The sequence below is a fragment of the Fukomys damarensis genome, unplaced genomic scaffold (genome assembly GCF_012274545.1).
Source record: "Fukomys damarensis isolate Sample0158 unplaced genomic scaffold, DMR_v1.0_HiC HiC_scaffold_30, whole genome shotgun sequence".
Lineage (NCBI taxonomy): Eukaryota > Metazoa > Chordata > Mammalia > Rodentia > Bathyergidae > Fukomys > Fukomys damarensis.
In genome coordinates, this window is record NW_022900942.1 from 69,324,562 (window position 1) to 69,350,261 (window position 25,700).

General features: G+C 37.6%; 1 protein-coding gene across 6 annotated transcripts in view; it reads left to right on the forward strand.

The window, feature by feature from the left end:
* The window catches only part of Ak9 (adenylate kinase 9), a 115,702-nt gene that overhangs the window by 69,107 nt on the left and 20,895 nt on the right, over positions 1 to 25,700 (forward strand). For 5 of the 6 annotated variants that reach the window (XM_033757527.1, XM_010638976.2, XM_033757528.1 and 2 more), the window contains 6 exons: positions 419 to 679; positions 2,275 to 2,399; positions 5,267 to 5,486; positions 6,905 to 6,970; positions 17,157 to 17,360; positions 17,711 to 17,929. In XM_033757527.1, the coding sequence (XP_033613418.1) occupies positions 419 to 679; positions 2,275 to 2,399; positions 5,267 to 5,486; positions 6,905 to 6,970; positions 17,157 to 17,360; positions 17,711 to 17,929 (1,095 nt within the window). The remainder of the gene's footprint in view (positions 1 to 418; positions 680 to 2,274; positions 2,400 to 5,266; positions 5,487 to 6,904; positions 6,971 to 17,156; positions 17,361 to 17,710; positions 17,930 to 25,700) is intronic. The other variant, XM_033757529.1, reaches the window with a different exon arrangement.

The following is a 25,700-nucleotide window of genomic DNA, read 5'->3' on the forward strand; positions in this document are numbered from 1 at the left end:
CAAAAAAAAAAAAAAAAAAAAAAAAAAAGAGGTGGGACCTAGTTCTAGTTGGAGGAATAGGTCACTGGGGCGTGGCTTTGAAGGTCGCAACTGTTCTCAGACCTCTTCTCATTTTGCTTCCTGCTGTGCAGTGAGCAGCTCTCTTCCATCATATCCTCTGTCATGTTGTTTCTGCCTTGGAACCAGCCAAACATAGACTGAAACCTCTGAAGCTATGAGCCAAAATATATCTTTCTTCAAGGTTACATCAGCTTTTGTCCCAGCAATAGAAACTAACATGTATCCTGATGTCTGAATATTCTGTGCTTGTAAAGCAGTCATTCCTATCCATCTTAGGGCAAGCCGTTACTAGACTTGTCTTCTAAATTATTCTAAACTTCCTCCTCCTAATCTTCCATGCTCCCTCACCCTGTGACAGGCTCCTCCACCAAGAATATGCCTGCTAGGCCCCCGTGGATCTGGCAAAACTGTGTGTGGAAGACAGCTGGCAGAAAATTTTGGTATTTTTCACATTCAGTTTGAAGAAGTTCTTCAGGAAAAACTACTGCTCAGAACTGGAAAGAAATTTGGACCTGAATTTGAGGAAGATTCTGAGGAAGAGCAAGCCGCAAAGCAAGAACTTGAAGAACTTGCTGTTCAGGCCAATATTAAACTTGAGGAAGAAAACACAAAGAAGGAGGTAATCCTACTAATCTCTTTGCAGATAGTTATACATCTTGGGGTTTCTTTTGGGAAGTAATATAAAGCTCTGTAACCTTCCCAAGAAGGGTGAAGAAATTAGCCCAATGAAGTCATTCAAAGGATTGGGGGAGTGGCTCAGCAGCCCAGCACTGGCCTACATGTGCAATACTCTGGGTTTGAGTTTTGTGCACTAGTAGTGCACAAAAAATTCATTTACAAGCCACCATTCCCAGTATTAATACAGGTCTTACTGCTTATTTAGAGAAAAAATCAGAGAAGCTTTCTGTGGCCAGACAGTGTGTGCTGTTCACTTGATGTGTCTAGGCCTTGATTTAAGGTTGTCCTTTATTGTGCTCTCTTTTCAATCAAGAAGCCTTACTTGATCTGCTCCAGTGCCAATGGAGGTCTCAAAATATTAATATCTAACTCTACCTAAGAGGAAAGTTTGTGTATATCTTTTAGATGGCTTCTATCTGGGCTTGTAAAAAGAAACATTTAAATTCTAATTCATTTTTGAACCATTTCTGATATAGCTAGGCTATTTTCTTCACCAATGAGCTACCGTATATGGACCCAGATATAATTATATTGCATCTAGTAGGTAATATGGCACATTTTCAAATATATTCTTTAATATTTTTCATCCATATTTACTAGAGTCGGGGAGAAGCTGATCTGTTAACTTAAAATAGGTATATTGATTGAGAGTTTTTAATTTAACTGATCAAAAGTTTTAAATGTAACAAAATGTGTTCTGTCTTTGTGTGGTCATTTGGTTTTCTTTTGTGGGTTCCTGAATCATTTAACTTCCTAGGAGGCATATATTAAGGCACGTTATTTTTAGGAAATAGAATTAGATCCTACTTCCTGGTATGTAGCAGTTTGTCATACCTTATTCATTCTGAAAATTTTGGATGGCAGAAGTACCCAACAAAAATAATTTAATTCCAGTACAAACTGTTTTGGATTTTTTGTTTATCTAATTATCCATTCAAGGGTAATTTTCAGAGAGACAGTCAACTTGAGTTAATCACCACAATACTTTCTATTTGTTATTACGATATCACAGTCCCCTTTCAGACTATTTCAGATGGCTACTTGGTTACTCATTCAGTAAACAGTATTTAGTTTGGAATACTTTACAATTATAGAATAGGTGACAAAAATCAGTTAAGCCTTGTGGGTATGTGAGGTATATTGAACAAAGTTTTGACGGAGTTATGACCCTGATGACGTTTATGAAAATGTATTATGTTGTCACTAGTAATTCCTCTGGTACAAATAGAAGAGCTCAAATTTTAGAATGTTTACATTCAACTGTGTGAAAAATGAACCTAGAAAGGAAAAAAGGTCTATCCTAATCAGTGGTGTAATGCAGCATTATTTATTCATATGGTATTGCTTTTCTGTTTTGTCACAGCTTCTTTTCTCTTTTGAGACAAAGTCTGACTGTGTTGCCCAGGTTGGCCTCCAACTCTTGGCTCCGGTGATTGTCCCACCTCAGCCTTTTGTGTACTGAGACTGCAAGTGTGTGTACCCTTTCACCTGGCTAGGGTTTTAAAATTTCTTTTATTTTCTAATTTTTATCTTTAGCCTCCAGAAGTACAACTAACAGAAGAAGAAGAAACAATTAAATCAAGTCTAATAGATAATGAGCCATTGCCTTCTGAAATTCTTGAAGTAATGCTTTCTGAGTGGTGGCATAAAGAACCAATATGGTATCTTAATTTATATAGGACTATATATTCATTGATTTTTATATGCTATATTTTTAAAGATAAAAATGTAGTGCAACATAAATTTAAGAATTTCTCCTTTGCATTCATGTGAACTCATGATTCACTTGGGCGACTTATTAGAGACATGCATCTGGGACCCAGGAATTGGTATATTTGATTCCAAGGTGATTCTAATGCACAGTTGTAGTTCAGGACTCATCTTCTAAGCTGTGTTCCCTGACGATGTGCTGGATTCTTGCCCCTGAGGTCTTTTAATGATTACAATTTAAACTACTTAATAGCTGTCCATAATGTTATCCTCTACCAAATGCCAGGCACAATTTGGACCCCAGATGGGACAAATGTCCAGTTCACCAGAGTTTAAATCTTCACTTCAATTTCTTAGTGAGAGTCGTTTGCCTTGATATCCAGTAGAAGTGAGTGAAATGCTATTTATAATACTGATTTATAGCACACTCACATTTACTTATACTTGGTATTGTTCTACTGTTTTAATCAAATTAATTTACTTAATCCTTAGAATAATCCTATGGGATTAAAAACTTTTATTATCTCATTTAGGAAATAGGGAAGCTGAATCATACAGAATCTAGACAACTGGCCAGTGTGAGTCCTCCTCCTATGTCCCTGGGGATCTCTTTCACCTATTTTCACTTAATTCCTAGCTGAAATGAATGGGTAGTATTATTAGTCATTAGCTTTTGAAAAAAAGCCTCTTGTTTAAATTAGATGAATAGTTGTAGGAAACGTAGGCAGGTCCTGCATCTGTATAGTTTAGCTCCTGACTTCACACTGTTTACTAAAAATATATATCTAGGGCCAGGGATTTATCTCAGTGGTGCTGTGCCTGTCTCACAGGAGTAAGGTCCTGAGTTTTATCTCCAGTACCAAAAATATATCCATATGTAGATATAAATATATAGAAACATGTATTGAAGAATTTAAACAGTGAAATTGTAAAAACCTAAATAAAACAACTGAGTATTATGCAACCATTAGCATTTATTAAATGAAGAGTTTGTAATATGTGAAATATTTTTATATGATGTTAACTTAAAAAGTAGATGCAGAACTATTTATAATATGATAGAGAGATGGACACATGAAGAACCAATTGGAAAGAAATAAAAATGGCGATAACCTCTGAGATACAAGATATGGATAATTTTGCCTTTTATCATCTTTTCTCAAATTTTCAACTTTTCCAGTGAGATTTGTTGCTTTGTAATCAGGGGAAAATCTAAAGACTTTTAAAAAAGACTATTGCACTAGTCCTGGAGAGGGAGTCTAAGGGCTGCACTAAGTGGTGATGGCAGAAATAGCAATGTGAATGCAGATGAGAGAAGGCAGGACTTGTGAGTGCTAGAATCAGGGGGGAGTTGAGAGAGTGTGAACAGCTCTGAAATTCCGCTGTGGGGAGTAGTCTGAGGAAGATCAGTTTGAAGGGTAACGGTGAGTATGGTTTTTGACAGTATAATGTATATATCTTTCCAGAAGGGCATTCAGATAGAGAAACTAGCAGCTTTTTGAAAATTCTAAATCATAGCCAGGTGTGGTGGTGCATATGTACAATCCTTACACTCTGGGAGGCTGAGGCAGGAGGATCACAAGTTTACACTTAACCTAGGCAACTTGCCTATTTATTGAGACTTTGTCTCAAAAAATAGAAAAGGGCTGGGGTTGTATGTCAGCCCATAGGTGCTGGTTTCAATTCCCAACACTGGAAAAAAAGAAAACAGAAAAAAAAGGAGGGAAGGAAGAAAGGAAAGATGGAATGAAGGAAGGAAGGGAGGGAGGAATGAAACTTCAAATTAAAATGCAAAACTCCAGAAAGACAGATTGAAAGACTGGAAGTCTTAACAAAGAAGTGATAGCTGGAGCATTAGGAATAAAAATGCTCCTTCCAGAGGAGACTAGACTGAAGGCATTCCTGAAAAAGAGGACGCACATATTACGGCCAGTATATGGAAATTTGCCTACTTATAAGAAAGGAAAATTAGCATTTTAGAATCAACATCTCTGAAGCCTGAAGCTGTCAGATGTTTATAAAAGTCCTATTAAGAAGAAAATTTATTTAAATGTAAATACCTAAACCAAATTTTAGTTAAGCAGAATAAACTCTCAAAAGAGGACCAGTGTTGACTCTTTCAATTAAATGAAGCCAAGACCTTACAGCCTGGTTGTTTTTTAAGTACTCCCTAATGGAAATATCTTAGTGTTGTAGTTATTTTCACAATCCTTAAGTTTTATTGCACTCGGCAAGTTTGACAACCCCATTTAAATGTAACCATCTTCTATATAGGAGTTAGGGTACATACATCAATAATTGTCACTGGTCACAAGGAGACCCAGGAGGGAGGGTGTGAACTTCTAAGAAGCATCATTAGAAGAAAAACTGCCAGAGGTAGGGTCCCACTGAGGGTGGCCAGCTAAGTGTGTTTGTCATGAACAGCATGAAACCTTAACTCCTCCCAAGCAGGAAACTTGTTTTGTTTTGTTTTTTTTTAAATCTGATCCTTTTACATCTTTTAGTAAGCTTCTAATTAGTAAGCAATTGTCTGTAAACTTATTGACTATAATTTTATATTATAAACATAAACTATTATAATTTTAATTTAGTTTTATATTTTTGGAAAATAAATACTATGTATACAACCAGAAATATTAAAAAGAAGTAAAACACACCACAGTAAACTTTTAAACTATTCATTATACAGCTGATAGAGATTTATCAAAACATTAGAAAATCTATAATATATACACATGTAATAACATAATGTAGATGTACATATGTATAACATAATATTTTAAGCAAATAAAGGTAAGTTGTGAAAATTTCCACCTAGTTCCACAGGCTTTGTCCTGGATGGTTTCCCACGGTATCTGGAAGAGGCCCAGTTTCTGGGGGAGCATGGATTTTTCCCAGATGCTGCTGTTTTTATACAAGTTGATGATCAAGATATTTCTGATCGTCTTCTTCCCTTCCAAGTTGAAAAATGGAAACTGAAACAACAGAAGAAATTAGAAAGGAAAAAACTCATCAAAGCCGTGAAGGCAAAAATCAAGGCAGGTGTTCTATATAAGTACATGTTAATAAATCTGTTTAATATCTATTTAAATTATAGAGTGTAGTTTTCTGGTTTTAATAGCACAGTATGGAAACATTTTTCTTCAGTTATTGAGTTCTTATAATGAAAATTATTTGAAGCTTTTTGATAATCAACATGTGACGAGAACATGCCAGGCTTCCCTCTGCTAGGCCCTGCCAGGCAGAGGAGGAGGCAGCCTCCTTGCTGCCACCCTGAGAACTCTGGGGACCCTAAGCAGCACTACAGCAGACCCCAGAGCTAGTTCACAACGTCATGTGTGTGCTGGTCCTTTCCACACCCAGGAGCTCTGTGCTACCTCAGATCCTTCTTGGTTCACACTGACAAGACTAATCATTCTTCTTGTCTTCCTCTCTGCCCCTGCCAGGCCAGCCTTGCATATGATTCCAGGCTATTTTCCCAAAACTTTATTTTGACCAAGTCACCTTATTAGGGTCTGAACGCCTCAGAGGGTTCCAAGCTGTCTTGCTCATTTATTTCTCTGCAGGAGCAAATATATACCCTGCTTCTGAGCAGCTGCCACAGCACACGCCTTCCTACCTCTCCCCTGGGAGTCCCTTTACCCTCCCACACACACTGTGTGCCATGACCGAGGTAAACCTTCTCAATTTCCGTTACCTTGCCTTTGGGTAGGGCGATGCTATGCAACTGGAGCAGGACATGAAAGCACGTAGATGGTGACGTTCAAGACAGTGCTAGCATCCGGCAGACAGGATGATTACATAGGCTGCACTGCTTTTTTAAATGAAGAGCGCAGAGGAGCGGATTTAGAATATAAATATTAAGGTTAAATGCTTTTAAAATTAAAACTTTAAATTTGCAGTTTGGAGAGTTCTGAACCAACCAACCCCAAAGGCTGAGGGGAACTAATGAGTTTTCATTTAAACTTTGTGGACATATCAGGACCCTTTGCATGAGATCTAAAGGACCCTAGAAAAACGGAAGGACTGAATCACTGATCATGTCTGTCTCTTTCTCTGAAGTACATTTGCTTTCCTCATGAGTAACTGTACAAAAATTTTAGACAATTATATTTTAATACTAAGACAAAAGACTGTCATTTCAACAAATTGCTTCCAAGTATATTTCTGTTTTTTCATGTCTGAAATTGTCTAATGTGAAGTCCACAAGTGCATAATAAGTTTTGCAAAGCAGTTCTAATATTTGTGGAAAGAATGACCCCAGGTGCTGTTTCAGGGGAAAGAGCTGATTGGCCTAGAAGAACAAAGATGCAAACAGCATGATTACCATGAACACATCCTTCCCTGGAAAGTTTCTCACCCTTGCATCCAAACACTGTTTCTACTTAAAATAGATTAATACAAAGAAAGTAATTTTTATCATTTTTATTAAAGATTTTAAATGTTTCTTTAATAGGAGGATATGATTACTAAAAGAAGAGCTGAACTTATTTTAGAAAGAGAGAGAAAAAAGAAAGAGATGGTAAGTAAATAACATTAGTTAAAAGAGTAAAATACCCATTACTCCTGATCTCAACAATGTAAAATAAAAAGATGCATCTAACAATCTTAAAGGAATTATACAGATTTACACAGGATTAGTGGTTACACATTGTTTCTATATTCTTTTCAATATACCACAACTGTTTACACTAATTTTATTGTAGTTGTTGTATTTATAATCAGAAAAAAATTCTTAACGAAAAATCCCATTAAACACATTTAAATAATGTAATGGAAAATATAACACTACACAGAAAGGAGCTTCTTTGAGATTTTCATTTTTGCTTTCACACCTCCAGTCCGTGCTGCAGGGAGTAGAATAGACACAGCTCATAGAGTTGAACAGGAGTTGGACTGTTGATTGTCTCAGTATAAAGGACTGGAATGGGGAGAGCCTGCAAACCCTCACAGACAGAAATCTATGTGGGATTCTCAATAGCTCCTTTTCTCTGCCTGCTGTTTTAAAAAGATAAATCTTGAAGATTATGGATTATTGGTTTTTTTTTCCAGCTTTAATTGAGTTTATTGGTACATTTTAGGTATACAGTACAGTTACATTCATTGTTGGGATCTTGTATCTTTACATGACAGGTCTTGATTCTCATTTTTTTCCCTTTACCCCTGCCCTCCCTTCACCCCCTCCTCCCTTCCCCATCTACAAACACTTTATTTTCATCTTTTCATTCTCTCACATTTTTTTTCTTTTCCCTTATTACCCTTCCCCTACCCATCCCACCTTCCCTACACCTTTAGCTCCTTTCTTCCCATTTCTAAATGTCAGTAATCTTATTAGGATCTTATGTATTATTGCAGATTATTCACACCAGGGAAACTATTCGGTATTTACACATGTGTGCCTTATTTATTTCATTTAGGAGTATATCTTCAATATGTATCCATTTTCCTATGAATGAATCTATTTTCTCATTCTTTGTGGCTAAGTAGTATTCCATTTTATAGAAAAACCACATCTTCGTTATCCAGTTTCCAACGGATGAGCAAATGGGCTGTTTCCAAGATTTAGCTATTACAAACTGTGCCGTTATAAACATGGGTGCACATACTTCTCTGTGATATGATTCTTTTAGTTCTTTTGGAAAGATACCCAGCAGAGGGATGGCTGGGTCAAATGGAACCACCAGTCCAAGCTCTCTGAGGTATCTCCATGGATTACTGTTTCATTGAGAAATTGAGTGGCAATTTCAAGTTGACCCGGGTGCTATAGCCAAGAAACTTAAGGATGCAGAAGTCAGAGACAAGGTGAAAGCAGACAAACTGGTATAAAGGAGAACTGAGACTCATATTTATACAGTTGGTCTGCGAGTGACCCTTGTGACCAAGGCAAATGATACAGAGGTCTTTGCCTTCTGGTTTAAGACACCTCTGTAACATCATTTCCAGAGTGACTCTCCTGTTTGATTTACATGTATATAAAATGCTCCGCCAAACAAAGGGAAGGAGAACAGAGGAGTATCAGGGAATATGACTTGCTGCAAAAGCACCCGTGCATCACTCTGGTGTGAACACACTGGGCTTCTCTACAGATGACTGATCATACCATGCACCTGCAACTGTGGACACAAAATACCACAAAAGAGAGGCCAATACCAGCAAATGCCTTGTCTCCATAGAGGGTCCCCAACCAAAACCAAAACCAAGCAACAACAACAAAAACTGAAACAAGTAGGCTGAGAAAATTATGGCACCATCTATGAACAGGAAGCTTCATTATTTACCTTGATTTTCCTTCTTTCCATCAGCAAATATTGAGATATTGTTTCAGACTGTGACAACTAAGCCATAAAGTGAATGAGATCTTTGACCTCTTTCCAGCGCTCACACTCTGACTAAACATGCCCTGAAAGCCTACTCTGTTTAGGTTATCTTGTTAGGAAACCTTCAAAATTGCTTTACCACATAGAGATCAAGCACCCTGCGTTAAAAGACAAGCCATTAGAGTTTTTCAGAAGAAAAAAAACATGAACATGAAGAACGGAAGCAATCACTGACAGCCTCCACCCCGTCCAATGCGCCTGCACTGCGAGCATCATTCTTAGTGGCTGTGTTGCTAAAGCTGAGGCCCTGCACTACTGATGAGAGCTGATCCTGCCCGCCGCTGACGACATTTGTCCTGAACTTTTAGGAGAGGCTGCTGTTCAACAACAACATGGGTTCCTCCTTCAGCTGGCACCTGGACGAATTGATGAAACAGCAGGATTCTGAGGCCCAATTGTTAGACAGGATTAATGAGCCACTGTGATACACAACCCAGGTCAATGAGTCTACTGGTGCTGACATCAAGGCAACAGTGCTCGCTTTCGGGTGATATCCTTTTCAGGATGGTGTGCATGAGGACATGTCGTGTGCATTTTCACCGCCAGCCAACACCACAGCTGAAGAACTATTCAAGCCTTTGAATGATAACATTACGGGAAATTGATTTGGTTATTTTATGTTGCTCTATGTATAGGTGGAGCAATAGCCATAAGTGGATGGCTTTCTGGTTTCACTGCTCGGGTCAGAGATTTCTCTTCTGAATGTGACTCTATGTACTGAATCATCCATAGAGAAGTGCTAGTTAGCCAAAAAGTATCATCTGATCTGGTGATATTTTTGCTGGATGTGATTGAAATTATCAACTGTGTTTAAGTACATGCCCTCAACTCATGTCTGTGCATGCAGCTGTGTGTGGAGATGGATGCAGAGCACACCTGTTTCGTACACAGGAGTGCGATGGCTTTCTAAAGGGAGACCACTAACCAAAGTGTGTGAGTTATGAGGACTCCTCTAGAGATTTCTTTTAGAAAAACAGTCATCACTGGTGCCACATATCAGTGTCAGAGAATGGGTCACAAAACTAGTTCACTTCTGTGAAATATTCATCTGCTCAGTGAAGTCAGTCACTTCAGGGGAGAATGACAGCTGTGTTCAAATTGTCAGATAAAGTGGATTAATTCAAATCCAAACTGGAATTATAGGGGCAATGACTAAATATTGGGATTTTTAAAAAATCTGGGATTGAACTCAGGACCTTGCTCATGCAAGGCAGGCAGTGGCACCAATGAGCTAAATCCCCAGCCAGGAATTTTTAAATATTTCAAACTTAGCAGACATTTTGAAAGAGACTGAGCCAGGGCCTTCTTTCAGCTGGTGCACGATCACCTGTCTCAGCTTTCAGAAGAACTGGACCATTACTTCCCATCACAGAAGATACCTGAAGTGAGAAGGAATATGCCTGCAACCCATTTGTGAGTAAGCCTGGTAAATCAACTTTGTCTCTACTAGAAGAGGATCAATGGCATGAGATTGGAAATGACAGGCCCTTAAAAGATTTAGACAACTTCAGTATCCACATGCTCTGCATTAAAGTGTAGAAGGAGTATCTTAGATTGTCACAAAAGTACTGAAAAGCCAACCTTTGTTTCCAATATCCTATCATTTTGAAGCAGGATTTTCTGCAGTGACAGCAACCAAAATGTCCAGAGTGACTACACATAAGCAGCATACCTCTGATCATCTCCAGTTGGGACCATCTAGTTGCAGGAAAACAAGCTCACCCCCTCCCCAAAGTCTTCCTTATGACGAGCTGTATAATTGTGATTATATCTGACAAAATAATAGTAACGGAAGGAAAAGTGCACAGCGAATGTTAAGCACTTGAATTATCCTAAAACCATTCTCCTTTCCATAGTTTGAGAAACCTGACTTCCATGAAATCTTTCCCTGATGCCAGAGTTTAGGGTCTGCTGTTCTAGGGGGAAGGCAAAGTGTTTAGGCACAAAAGCTGACATCCTCAGGGCATTTCGTGAGGAAACAACAAGCAAAAGTTCAGCAATGCAGAGATTGGAGATTATGACTGTAGACATTAGAAAACAAACAGTTCCAAGTAATATCTTAAAATCCAGATATAGGAAGCAATCTCACTTGCTCCACAGTGTAATAAGGGAATCTGCAGATCTGAACAATATACATCAATATTGGGAAGCCCTTCAAACTCATAAAGGTCTTTCACTTCTATTTCTTAATGCCTTCCTCTCCCTTTTCCTTTTTAATCATGCACATTCTGATAATAATCTCTAATGGCCTACCTTTCCATACTGATAGGAAGTTGTAACACATTACTTCAAACTAGTCCTGTTTCTCTGATATGATGCATTGTGTTTGCTTTCTGTTAATGCCCTCTGTTTTATGTTTCCCTATTTGCTCTTTCTAGTCTTCTTTGTGTTATTTGATGTATTGTAGAAAGGCTACCACTTCATCAAATGTGTCTGTACCGAGAACGTTATTCTAAGTGGCTAACCACACTGCAGTGGTTGGCAGCTCTTAAGATTTATATCTAGATGTCCCCCAGGCCTCAGAGACTCAAAGGTGTGGCTTTGGGGAGGTTGCTGGGTCATGGATGTATGATACTGCCTTTTGGCTGTGTGATAACTGGATTAGTCCACGATTGGTGTAACATATTTCTGGGTGTGGATAATGAGAAGGCCCACCCTGGGTGTGGGTGGCACCAACCAATGGGCTTTTGTACCCTGAAAGGAATTAAAATGGAAAGGAAGGCTTGTTGTTCACTGCTTCCTGTGTCTTGCTTGCCTTGCCATGAGCTGTTTCTCCTCTGCCATTCCCCTCAGCCATGCTGCCCTCCCTTGGAGCCGTCAACTATGGACTGAAACTCTTACAAATTGAAGCTAAAATAAATCTTTCCTCCCTTAACTTGTTCATGCCAGGCAACAAGAAAATAACTAAGACAACAGCTCATTTATTTATTTTTTGGATTTTTAATTGTACATATATACTTTGTTTTTAGTGATTACTGTAGAATCACACATACATTCTTAGCCTTCTATATTCTTCTTAAGAGTCAGTATTATTCCACATAATACTATAGAAACTTGTAATTGTGTGCCATTGTTCCACAGCCTGTCCACACCCTTGATGCTCTAGTTGTCATGTGTTTTACAATTCAGTTCATTATAAACCACACAAGAAAAGGCTGTCAGTTTTGTTTTCAACTTATAATATTTTTAATTAAGAGGAAAATAGATCCACTTTTGCATTTATCCAGATGCCTCCATTTCTGATGTTCTCTGTTGATTCCTCTGGTAACTGCATGTGCTCAACTGAATTTCTGTTCCCCTGTATTGTATTTTTCTGGGTGCTTTCAGTGTTTTCCCTGTGTTTGATTTTCTGTAGTTTGATCATGACATATTATTTTCTTTATACATACCTAGTTTGGGGCTTACCAAACTCCTTTAATCTGTAAATTTATATCTTCCACTAAATTAGGGGAAACTTTGAACATATTTCATCGGATATTTTTTCTATCTCCCTTATCCTTTGTCTTCTGCTACTGAAACTCCAATAAAAAATTGATTAGATTTTATTCCATATTCCTGAGACTCTTGCCATTAAAAAAATCTTTTTACTCTGTAAGTTAGATAATTTCTCTTCATCTACCTATAAATTCACTGACTGTTCCATCTTTATCTCCATTCTGGTGTTATCCCACTCAGATAATTATTTTTATTATCAAATATCGTAATTTTTAAATTCTAAATTTTCAAATGGTTAATTTTTATATTTTCTATTTACATCCTGAGATTTCCTATCTTTTAATTTATTAGAAGGGTATTTTCCTTTCCTCATTGATTACAGTGATAATGACTGCTTTAGAGTCCTCTCTTTTGGTAATTCTAACACTTGGGGTGGGTGTTTGATTATTATCTATCTTCATGAGAATGCATCATATATAGCTTTATGATCCTTCATATTCTGAGTAATTGTAGATTACATCCTGGAATTATAAATAGTATACAAGGGGATTTTGGATTCTGTTCTATGCCTTCAAAGAGAACCTCCTGTTTTAGCAGGTGATTAACTTAATGGGACTAAACAAGAAGACTCTGCCATGCCTGGTAATAGTTGGCAACTTGACTGATACTACTCTTGGATTGCCTATATATGCCTGGTTCATAGTCTAACCAGAGGCCAGGACAGTCTTAGCACTGAATTCATTATTCATTCCCTTCTCTGGATCTCTTTTCTCTGGAGTTTACCCTCTCTCTCTGATGGCCCTGATTGTGGCTCCTTCTCATAAGGAGTCTGCTTTCTGCTTGTTTCAACCAGTAAGATAGTGAGTACATTTTCTATTGGAATTTTAGTGATCTCAATCACCATTATTCTGAGGCAAATGCACAAAAATCAGAAAACTCACCCTTGGCCAGTTGCTTCCTTCTAATTACCATTACTCCCCCAAATCTGCATTTTGTCGTGACACCACAAAAAAGTAGCACTGTTACAGAAGAATAAATTACAATTTACAGAAAAATGAAATATTTTCCCTAGGAAGAATGAACCTGTGAGTCTCTCAGATAGTTTGCGCTGAATAATTTTTAGGATATTAGCCTTCTTTTAAAATCAACATTGCACTATAGCTACTATCCAAAACCATATATAAGAAAAAGAAATAACATGTATGCCTGAGGATATAGCTTAGTAGAGTCCTTGTCTAGTATGTGTGGAGTTCTGGGTTCAACCCCCAGCATGGAAAACACAAAACAAAACAAAATACTACTTTTTGTATATCAAAAAGTAAAAATAAAATTCATTATATGCTTATAATTTCATTATTTAGTCAGTATGAGGGTATGAACTACAAAAAAATTTAAAGTCAGCTCAACCAGTCATTCCTGTAGCAATGGTATGTGCCCCCCGCAAGAAAAATATCTGCAAATCATTTCTAAGGGAATTAAATAAATCATCTAGAAAATGTTATGTGCTATAAAACATTTGTTAGTGCTCTCCATTATTTGGTGCAAGCTCCTAACTTCCTGCTTCTTTTATCTTCACGTCTCAAATTCAAGTGTGATACATTACTTACATATAGAGATCTGCAGTTGCTCTGAATTAATAAATTTAGTCTTTAATTCATAAAATAATTAGCCAACCATGGTTTACATAGTCTTGAGGAAAATTATCAACAAGATTAAAAGGAAAAGCCAAGAAAATTTCTCAAATATAGACCAAACATACAAGAGATGGGAAATTGGAAATATATGGGATTAGTAAAGAAGGCAAGTACACAACACATAAAAGGGAGAATAAAATAAAAGAGGAGATACTCTAAGAAACATTAGAAATTCCCAACCTTGAAGAGAATAGTGGGTCTTCAAATAAAAGAGCTCATGGAATGCCAAGCAGAACAAATGAAGAAAAATGCACATTGGATGTGTTTCTGTGAAATCTGAGATTGGCAAGTGCAAAGACAAGATCTTAAGTACTAGTATAAAGAACAAAAGATACCTACAAAGAAATAAGACTAGGCTAGCATTTGAATAAGATTTATGTCAGATATATCATTAACAGTACTAGATAACATGTGACAGAGGCAGTATGTTCAAATCCCTAAGTCACAGTGATTTCCAACCTGGAATTCTCTACTTAGCCAAACTGTTCATAACATGTAAGAGAGAAATGGAAACATTTCCAGATTCTTAAGATTTTTGAAAATTAGCCTTTCAGATTTCTCCCTGAAAAATGTAGCCAGTCAAGAAAAGCATTACCTAAAGATGGGACAAATTAAGATGTGGCATGATTTTGCATAGGAAGAAAAATTACGTTTGGCCTTAGTACTAGAAACAGTCACCTTAGAATGGTATGTGTTTCTCAGCATGTAATCACGTTACTCATTGCACTATCTGCAGCTGTGGCAAATAAAGGTGACATAATTAAAATTAGCATTTGTGTATTGTATTTCATTTCAGAATCAATCAAATTGTTTTTGTTTGCTTTCAATTTTTAAAATAATTTTCTGTATGAAGAATTTATCTGTATAAATACTGAACTATAGTTGTACTATAGAAATGTAAATATAATGTGGAGACTATTTGGATACTGGAGAGAGAGAGAGAGAGTAGAAGGATGAATAAGGACATCTTCTTGAATTGTGGAGAATCCAGATGTATTTCTAAAGATGGTAACTCAAGAAACAGAGATTTGGGGATAGTGCTTAAAGTTATAGACACTCAACTGAAAAATCAAGAAGAGAAATACAGCTAAAACAAGAACAGGCAGAAGAGAAAAGGAAGAAGAAGCGTGTGTTAAGCTAGACAAATTCCTCGTCACCACTAGCAGGAAAGAGGAACTAAATATCACAAGAGTAAAAAAATGGCTGCCTTCCACTCTGTGTGTTTTTACTTTCAAGACATTTCTATAGAAAGAAAAACACATTTCAAGATAGAAGAATGTTTAAATAAGCTGATATTATAAAGCTATATATGGCTGTTAAAAACAATGATATGTAAGTTCTGATATAGTAAGAAATTTAAATATATAGCTAAATATTTTATGGCAAGTTGTAGACAATAAAATGGTCACCTTTATATTTAACATAAAATAGAGCTAGATATATATGGGGAAACATTTAAAAGGCTTCTAAGTATATTGTTAACCCATTATTTCCAGGGAGGAGAATAAAATTAGAGATAGGAGTGTAAGAGAGACTCATTTTTTACTTCATAATAAAAATTAATTTTAAGATTTTTCTATTAAAAAAGAAAAGTTAGAAGAGCTACTAAGCAGATCCAGAAAAGTGAGTACAAGTTTACCTAGAACCAAGACGCCTCTAGCTTATAGGGTGAGCACACCCTGCATACTTCCAATGATCCTTAAAGAATCAAATTTCAAAATTTAAAAATTGTGAAAATATAAGGAAAAGGAAAAAGTAGTGAGAGGACCAAATGGCTTCAGAATCCTCCAAGAGAGATCCGGGAGTGAGAAACAGTGTCCTATAGCTAAGCTCCCTTTGGAGAGAGGAGCACCCGGGGTCTTACCCTCTTCCTGCACCCACAAGCCCAAACCCAAGCTCCAGGCACCTGTGAAAGGAACAAAGCATGGATTATGTAGCAGTATCACGAAAGAGAAACCAAGGAGGGAAGCAGTGGAGAGGGGCTGGAAAAGAGGGAATGTTGACTGTTATTTACGACTGGAGTCCTTTGATAACTGGATGGTGAGAGATAGGAAGTGAGATGCCGGCCGGGGATTTAACTCAGTGGCACCGCGCCTGCCTTGCAAGTGCAAGGTCCTGAGTTCAATCCCCAGTTCCTGGGGGGAAAAAAGGAATGAGAAAGGGAGATGCCAGGAGAACTCCAAATTCGAGATAACTCCCAAGCTTCGGACCAGACGGCGAGCTCCAGCTGAGACAAGGACTTTTCCACAGAGAAGAGTGCTCTCCAAATTCGAGATAACTCCCAAGCTTCGGACCAGACGGCGAGCTCCAGCTGAGACAAGGACTGCAAGAGTGTGGAGGCCGGGCAGCAGACGTATAACACGCTTCTTTTTTGTATGCAAAAAGAACAATACCACTGAAAGTCTGTGTACACAACTTAGTACCAAATTCCTGCCATGGTGTTCAATAATCGTTCACGAAATAATCTTGTTTCCCATATGAGCTATAGTCTCCTAAAAGGCCAGGGCAGTGATGTTATCGGTGTAGTCCTTTATCCCAAGTGACTATAGTAGTGTATCAGGTGCCACAGACTTTTCTAGGATTTCTGTCTGTCTTTCTTTCTCTCTCTTTCTGCCTCCTCCCCTCCTTGTGTTTTCTGGTACTGTGGATTGAATCTAGGGGCACTCTGCCATTGAAATATAACTCCAGAACCTGTTTCTGTTTTGAGATGGAGTCTCACCAAGTTACTCAGTTGTCCAGGGTGAGCTTGATCCTGCAGTCCTCCTGCCTCAGTTTTCCAATTTCTGGAATTACAGACACATGCTATCATAACTGGACTGGGCTTCCCATTTATTATGTTAATGAATGCTCCCCTAAACCTTGTAAACTGCCTTACTTTTATTACTCCTATTTTACAGATAAACCAACTGATCTCATCCCAGTTAAATAGCTAATATGTTTTCATATTCTTTGAGCTGCTAGAAGTATTGCTTCTGAAGACCATTAAAAAATATGACATTCTGATAACTATAGCATTTGGTAGCATTTAACACTTTGCATTTACTTATGGGGTTATGGGGTTGCTGTAGTGTCAGAGTTCTGAATGCCAGGTATTTAAACCTTTACTGTGTTACCAGATGACTGTTATTACAGGATACCAGCCAATGCCAAGTATCCGCACATATTCCGTGTGTGGAGAGAAAGGGAATGCTTTCTTCTTTAGGTTGGTGTTAGAGAAGATGACGAGAGTAGTGAGGAAGAGCCTGACGAGGATGAGGACGACATTGAGAACATCCTGGAAGTGTTTACAAAAGATGAGGAAGAGATGAGCGAGGAAGATGAGCAGGAAATTGATGCAATTGAACGCCTGAGAAGTGAACTGAGAGAAAAATTTGAAACAGATATGAATAATTTACAAATGATACAGGTTGGAACTTTTGCTTCATTTTTCATAATTCAAAATGTAACATTTGAGTATGAAACCAAACTAATTTCTTTAATGCCTTATTTCAAGATTACATTTCAGAAGAAGTATATATTTTAGGGCTATATATATTTCCTTTGTCAGTACCACTTAATTATGAATCAATTCCATAAATCAAGAGCAACCATGAGCCCTCAGAGGGTCAGAGTAGGGTTAGATGCCAGCACTCAGCCACTTACTGGCTGAAAAAAACCTACTTTTTCCACTGAATAGGTCTCCACAGTGTCTGTGTGCTATGAATGAATGACTTTTTACCCACCAGATATATTAGGTTCTTTGATTTCTCTCATTAGGAAGAATTTGAGAAGTTTTTGATACCAATAATTTCTGTCAATGGAGCTCGGAAAGTCCACATTGTACAATATACACTGAACATGAAACTGAAGCCACTGGTGGAAAATCGCGCAAGTATTTTTGAGACCTGTCATGCAGTGTCAATACACCTTGCCCAGAAAATGCTTGCCTTTACCTACAAGTATATAAGCTCGTTTGGCTATCGGGACCCTGTAAAGGTAATTTCAGCGAATGTATCTGAAAGCCATATTCTTCTATATTTCTTTTTTTCAAGGTATAGCTAAGAAGAAGACTGAATAATTCCAAAAATTGTAAGCATTGTGTAGTATTCTTTTTTAAAAAGTAAAATAGAGTTTATTTTATCATTTCTCCCCTCAAGTCCCTTCCCCTCCCTGTTACAAAAACTTTGTTTCCATTTTTCCTTCTATTTTCACTTTTTCTTGTCCCTCCCTTCCTTTCTCCCCCCTCCCTTGTTCCCCTTCCCATGTGAACACTTCCTTCCCATTTCCCAACGTCCACTATACATCTCAGTTCTTATTTCCACGTTCAGTTTCTCACACCAGAGAATTAAACACGTGTGTCCAATTTGTTACCCTTAAGAGTGTGTCGCAAGGTCCATTCATTTAGCTGTAAATGTCTGAAGCTCCTCCTTCTTTATGGCAGAGTAGCAGCACTCCATTGTATTAAAAACCCTCATCTTCTTTATCTACTCTTCAGTTGATGGGCTTTTGGGCTCTCCAAGTTTTAGCTATTACAAACTGTATTACTTAAGTGTAGGTGTGCAAATTATAGCTGAGGTATGATGCTTTTACTTCTTTCAGGAAGATACCAAGAAGAGGTATATCTAGGTCAAATGGAACCTCTAGTTCTAGTTTTTTGAGGAATCTCCACACTGATTTCCACAGTGGTTGCACCAGTCTGCACTCCCACCAGCACTGGAGAAGGGTTCCTTTTTCCCCAAGCCCTGCCAACATTTGTTATAGGTTGATCTCTTGATAGCAGCCATTCTTTCTGGAGTGAAATGGAATTTCAGCATTGTTTTAATTTGCAACTCTTGAATGACCGGTGATGTTGAACATTTTTTTCATATGTTTATTTGCCATTTCTAATTCTTCATCTGCAAAGTGTCTTTTCATTTCAGATGCCCATTTTTTGAATTAGGTCTTTAAATTTGAGGGGTCTGATTTTGTTTGAGTTCCTTATATCTTCTAGATAATAGTCCTTTATCTGAATAGCTGGTAAAAATCTTTTTCCAACTTGGTGTGTTGCCTTTTCACTCTGTTGGTGGTTGTCTTGCTGTGGAGAAGCTTTTTAATAAGATGAGGTCCTAGTTGTTGATTTTTTTAAATATTTCCCGTGGGCTCTGGGTTTTGTTTGTGAAGTCTTTGCCTACTCTTATGTCCTCAAGTGTTCTACCAGTTCTCTCTTCCAGCATATTTTAGTGTTTCTGTTTTAATATTTGGATTTTTTTTATCCATTTTGATTTTAGGCTAGTGCATGGTGAAAGATATGGGTCTAATTTCAATCTTTGGCATGTGGAAAGCCAGTTTTTCCAGCACCATTTATTAAACAGGCTATCTTTCTTCCAGTGAAGGTGTTTGGCTCCTTTGTCAAAGGTAAGGTGGCTGAGCATGTTTGGTATGGTTTCTGCATCTTCTAGTCTAGTCCTTTGATTCTCAGGTCTGTTCTTTTACCAGTACCATGCTGTTTTTTATCATGGTAGCTTTGTAGTATAATTTCAGGTCAGAGATTATGATACCCCTACTTTGTCTTTGTTACCCAGAATTGCCTTTGCTATTCTAGGTCTCTTCTGGTTCCAAATAAATTTTAGGATTTTTTTTTCTAATTCTGTGAGATACTCCATTGGAATTTTGATTGGGATTGCATTAAATCTGTATAACAATTTTGGAAGTGTGTCCATTTTCACTATATTGGTTCTTCCTATCCAAGAACAAAGGTTGTCTTTCCATTTTCTGATATCCTCTTCAATCTCGTTTTCAGAGTACTGTAGTTTTCAATGTAGAGGTCTTTTATTTCCTTCATTAGGTTGATTCCTAGGTATTTCATTTTTTGGATGCTATTGTGAAAGAGACTGTTTCTCTGATTTCTCTCTCCTTGAGTCTGTGTACAGGAAGGCTATTGACTTTTAAGTCTTTTTTTTTTTAGCTTGTTCTTTTTTAAAAAAAAATCTTATTGAGTTTTTGATACTTTTAAGTATACAGTACAGTTGCATTCATCTTTGGGATCTTGTACTTTTACATGAGAGATTTTGGTTCTCATTTTTTCCCCATTCCCCTGCCCTCCCTTTATCCCCTCCACCCTCCCCTATTTACAAAGACTTTCTTTCCATTTTTTTCCTTTTCTTATATTTTTCTTGTCCCTTATTTCCTTCCCCCACCCTTCCCACTTCCCCTACACCTTTAGCCCCTTTCTTCCTATTTCACATTATGAGTTATACAATTTGGATCTTATTTACATTTTCAATTGCCCATCAGTTGGAGACTGGATAAAAAAGGTGTGGTTTTTCTATAAAATGGAGTACTACTCTGCCATAAAGAATGAGAAACCAAAGTCATTCATAGGAAAATGAATGCATATTGAAGTCATACTCTTAAGTGAAATAAGGAAGACACACATGTGTAAATACCAAATAGTTTCTCTGGTGTGAGAAACTAAAATTTACTTTTAAGTCTTGACTTTGTATCTAGCTACACCACTGAATTTGATTATCAAATCTAAAAGTGTTTTGGTGGAGATTTTGGGGTCTTCTATGTGGAATATCATGTCATCCACAAATAATGGTAATTTAACTTCTTCCTTTCCTATCGTTATTCCTTTTATTTCTTTCTCTTATCTAATTGCTCTGGCTAATGTTTCCTGAACTATATTGAGCAAGAGTAGTGACAGTGGACATCCTTATCTTGTTCCTGATTTTAGAGTGAAAGCTTTCAATTTTTGTCCATTTAATATGAGATTGGCTGTTGGTGTATCATAGATGGCTTTGATCAGATTGAGATAAAGACCATCTCTCCCATTTTCCATAGGGTTTTTATAAAAATGGATGTTGGACCTTGTCAAGCGCTTTTTCTGCACCTATTGAGAGGATCATATGTTTTTTTTTGTCCTTGGCTCTGTTAATATAGCATATTACATTTATTGATTTGCATATGTTGAACCACCCTGTATCCCTGGAATGAATACTACTTGGTCATCACCTTCTTGATGATTTGCTGCATTCTGTTTGTCAGTAAATTATTGAGGATTTTCACATCTGTGTTCATTAGGGAGATTGGCCTGTAATTCTCCTTCTTGGTTGGATCCTTCTCTGGTTTGGGAATCAGGGTAATGCTTGCTTCCAGGAATGAATCTGGAAGTATTGCTTCCCTTTCAGTTTAATTAAAGAGTTTGAGGAATAGTGATATTAGGTTTCCTCTAAATTTCTTGTAGAATTCGGCAGTAAATCCATTAGGATTAGGGGTTTTCTTTGTTGGTAGGTTTTTAATTACATATTCAATTTCATTGGCTACTATTGGTTTCTTTAGAATTTCTATATTTTCTTGATTCAGTTTTGGTAATTCTATGTATCTAGGAATCTATCCATTTCTTCTGTATTTTCTATCTTATTAGAATACAGGTTCTTGAAGTAGGTATTGATGATCTTCTGGGTCTCTGCAGGATCTGTTTTGATTTCTCCCTTTTTATTCCTCATTGCATGTTTTGAGGTTTTTATTTCCTCTTTTTGGATAAGGTTGCCTAAGGCTTTGTCAGTTTTATCTAATCTTTCAAAAAAACTCTTCCAGTCTTCTATTCTTTGTATCATTTTCTTAGTCTCTATTGCATTTATTTCTGCTCTGATTTTTATAGTTTCTCCCTCATACATGCTTTGGGCTTGACTTGCTCTTCTTTTTCTAGAAGCTTGAGATTCAACATTATGTTGTTTATTTGAGCTTGCTCTATTTTCCTAATATGACAATTCACCACTATAAATGTCCCTTGTAGGACTGCTTTCATTGCATCCCACAAGTTCCAGTATTTTGTATTGTCATTATCATTTAAATGTAAAAATTGTGTGATTTCTTCTTTAATTTCATCTGTGACCCACTGGTTGTTCAGGAGGATATTTTTTAATTTCCATGTGTTTATGAAGTTCTTGTGGTTTCTTTTGCTGTTGATTTTCAATTTCACTGCACTATGGTTTGATAATATGCATGGGGTAAGTTCAACTCCTTTGCATTTACTTAAGCATGTTGTATGAGCTAGTGTGTGGTCTGTTTTGGAGAAAGTCCCATGTGCAGCTGAGAAGAATGTGTATTCTGATGTTGTAGGGTGGAACACTCTGTAGACATCTACTAAGTACATTTGTTCAAAAGTTTAGTTCAGTACTAATATTTCATTGTTGATTTTTTTGTTTAGTTGATCTGTCTATATGTGACAGTGGGGTATTGAGGTCCCCTGTTACAACTGTCTTAGTGCTTATATGATTTTTCATGTCCATTAATATTTGTTTGGTATAGTTGTGTGTGCTGCTATTTGGTGCATATATATTTAGGATTGTTATCTCTTCCTCTTGGATTGTTCCCTTTACCAGGACGTAGTGACCTTTTTTGTCTCTTTTAATGAGTCTTGGCTTGAAATCCACTTTGTCTGCAGATAGGATAGCTGCCCCTGCTTTTCTTCTGTTCCCTGTCATGTGAAATATTGTTTTCCATCCCTTGACTTCCAGTCTGTGAATTTCTTTTTCAATTAAATGTTTTTCTTGAATGCAGCATATTGTTGGATCTTGCTTTTTTATCTATTTTGCCAGTCTTGTTTCTTTTGATTGGTGAATTTAGATCATTAACATCGATAGTTATAACTGATATGTATTGTCTTATCTTTGCCATTTTATTTTCCTGCTGTTGGCTTCCTTTCTTTTTCTATTTAATGTTTTGCCTTGTCTGGTGGATTCATTCAGTTGGAGTTCATGGAGTTGTGATCCTTATTATCTCTCTCTGGAATATCTTTCAGAACACTTTGGAGTGTTGGTTTGGTGGTCATGAATTTCTTCAGGTGTTCTTTGACATGCAAGTATCTTGTTTCTCCATCAGTTGTAAAAGATAGTTTTGCAGGGTACATCATTCTGGGTTGGAAGTTGTTTTCTTCAGGGCTTGAAATACTTCACTCCAAACTCTCCTTGACTTGAGAGTTTGTGTTGAGAAATCTGCTGTAATTCCGATGGACTTTCCTTTATAGGTGATTTATTTCTTTTCTCTAACAGATTTTAATATTCTGTCCTTGTGTTGAGTTTCTGGAATGTTGACTATTATTATATGCCTTGGGAAAGATTTTTTTTTTAGTCATGGCTAATTGGGGTCCTATATACCTCCCTTGTCTGTGTGTCAAATTCTTTTCCCCTGCTTGGGAAGTTTTCTGCCATTACTTCTGAGAACGGGGCTTTATGTCATTTGCACTATCTCCTGCTTTTGCATTGACTCCAATCAATCTTGTAGTATTCTTCTTTGCATCATCTAGCAGCTGCTGGATTGATTTATCATGGTCCCTATTTTTAAGAAATCACTCTTCTTGATTGGTAACCACAATCCTATTGTCATCATCATCATCATAGTCTTCCTCTTCCTCCTCTCCTCTCCTCTCCTCCTCTCCTCCCTCTCTTCCTTTTTCCTCTTTCTCTTCTTCTGCCTCCTCATCTTCCTCTTTCTTCTCTTTCTCTTCTCCTTCTCCTCCTTGCAGTACTGGGGATTGAACTTGTGACCTTGCACTTGTGAGGCATGTGTAGCATCACTGAGCTAAATCCCCATTCCTGCAATCCTGTCTTCTGTACCTGATATTCTGCTCTCACATTGGCTCATTCTACTGCATGTATTTTCAATGGAGGTTTTAATCTCCTGGGTATCTGTTTGAATCTCTGTCATGGATTCCATTTCTTTCCTATGCTGGGTGCTCATGGCTTCCATCACATTCCTTTGTTTTTCATTCATTTCCTATATTTTTCATTCTGGTCACCATCTCTGTGTTATCTGGGAAATTATTTCTGCTTTGATTTCTTTATACAGCCTCATTCATCTGCTTTGTTCATCTGTTTTGTTACCTCAGCTCTTACCACTTCAGGGAGTTCAGGTGGGTGGCTTTTGGATTGCTTCACTTCATTGACCCTGTAGTTTGCCTTTGGTGAGCTGAAAGTCTGTGGGGGTTTCATTTTGTTTAAGTGTCATCTCATTTTCTCTTTTTTTAAAAAAGTTTTATTCCTGAATTGATGCTTGTAATTTGTTTATGGTTAGTAGTTTTATTGACAGTATTCAGAGTCCTTAGGAAATGACTGCTTCTCAGAAGCATCAGATCCAGCTAGCTTTTGCGTTTTGAGTCTGTTGCAGAATCCTACCTCTTCAATTTATTGGGGGTGAGAAGTTTCTGCCAGTTACTTGGCACTGGCCTGTAGGATATTTTTAAAAGACCTTTAGATGCTCTTAGTCTTGGTACACTGGGAGGAACAACTGACTAGCACAATTTTGTCACCTCGGCTAAAGTAGTACCATCAACAACAATAGTAGCACCAAATACAGCCTAGGAAATGAAAAATTGTAGCCCTTAATATTGCTTTTTTTACCCTGGGAGAAGATTTAAAAGGGGCTAGGGAGAGAAAAAAAAACAGAAATAAAATAAGAGAAAGAAGTCAGATGCCAGACTGGAGGACAAACTTAAGGAAACTGGGGAAGAAAGTGGGAAAGAGAAAAATAAAAAAATAAAAACAAAACCAGAGAATAACAACAACAAAAAACCCTAGGAACTGTGTTGAAACAATCAAGAAAAAACTAAACAAAACAAGAACTAGAAAGGAAGAGAAACAAAGAAAAATGAAAAAAGAAAAAGATTTCAAAAAGATGTGTCTCTGCTGTCATTGTTAGGCAATGTGGGCAGAGTTCAGGGCAAATTGATGAATCCAGCATGATAGTTGCACCTTCATGGGGGGGTAGTGGATAATTGTGGCCAGTCTGCCCATTTAGTTCCTCTAAAGTTGAGGCTGGTTTCTGGCTATAAGGCTGGAACCAGATTGTTTGAGTCTATGTGTCTCCTGCCAACTTGAACTCTGCTCCATGACCTCTTGCTGATTTGAATTTAGCACCCACACCAAAGCACCAGAAGCCACTAGGTGGAGTCTGCCCACAGATGTTGTGAGTTAGCTCAGTTGGCCCCTCTCTAAGATGGCTACCGGTCAATCACCCTCTCCTGGGTGTGTTTTGAACATGGTTAACTCATCAGCTGCTGCATTCTGGTTCATTTGCTATTCCATTCCACTGCTCCATTCCTCTGTGAAGACCTCTGGGGTCGTCAGTAGTCACTGTGCATCTGTAGTTTTGGCTTGCTGTTCCCTCTCAGAGAGTCTGGGCTCTGGGAGAGAGCACTGCTTGGAACCTCCCTCCTCTTTGTTAAAATCTCTCTCTTTACTCTCCCTGTAGCCTTCAGTTCTTGCCACAGATCCTTCCTGGGCCTTGGGGACTCACTTCTCTCCTCTTTCTCCTCTCAAAGCTATATTCCAGTGTAAGGACACCAAATCTTGAAGCTCTTTCTCCACTGCTCACCACTCTGCCATCTTGAAGTCCACTATTCTTAAATAGCTATAGAAATACTTGATTTCAAGTGGAGTTATTTAACCTTTATTACCAAGTACATAACATCAAACAGATGCCTCGCACCATCCTTGAGTTTCTTCTTATCCCTAGCATGTATGCCTAGCCATAAACGTCCCTCCAGCTTAAAAGCAATGACATTAACAAACTATTCATCAGTGGCAACTGTCAAGGAGACAGATGTCAAGGAGAATCAATATTAATCATACCATGTTATATCTACTCTGTTGTGTTTAGGGATGGCTGATGCTTGGCCATCTGATGTTGCAAAAAGATATTCAAACTGAACATGAATATTCAAACTGCACATATTGGAACTGAATTTGTGGTCCCTCATCAAGGCAAAGACCTGGGACCACTCTTT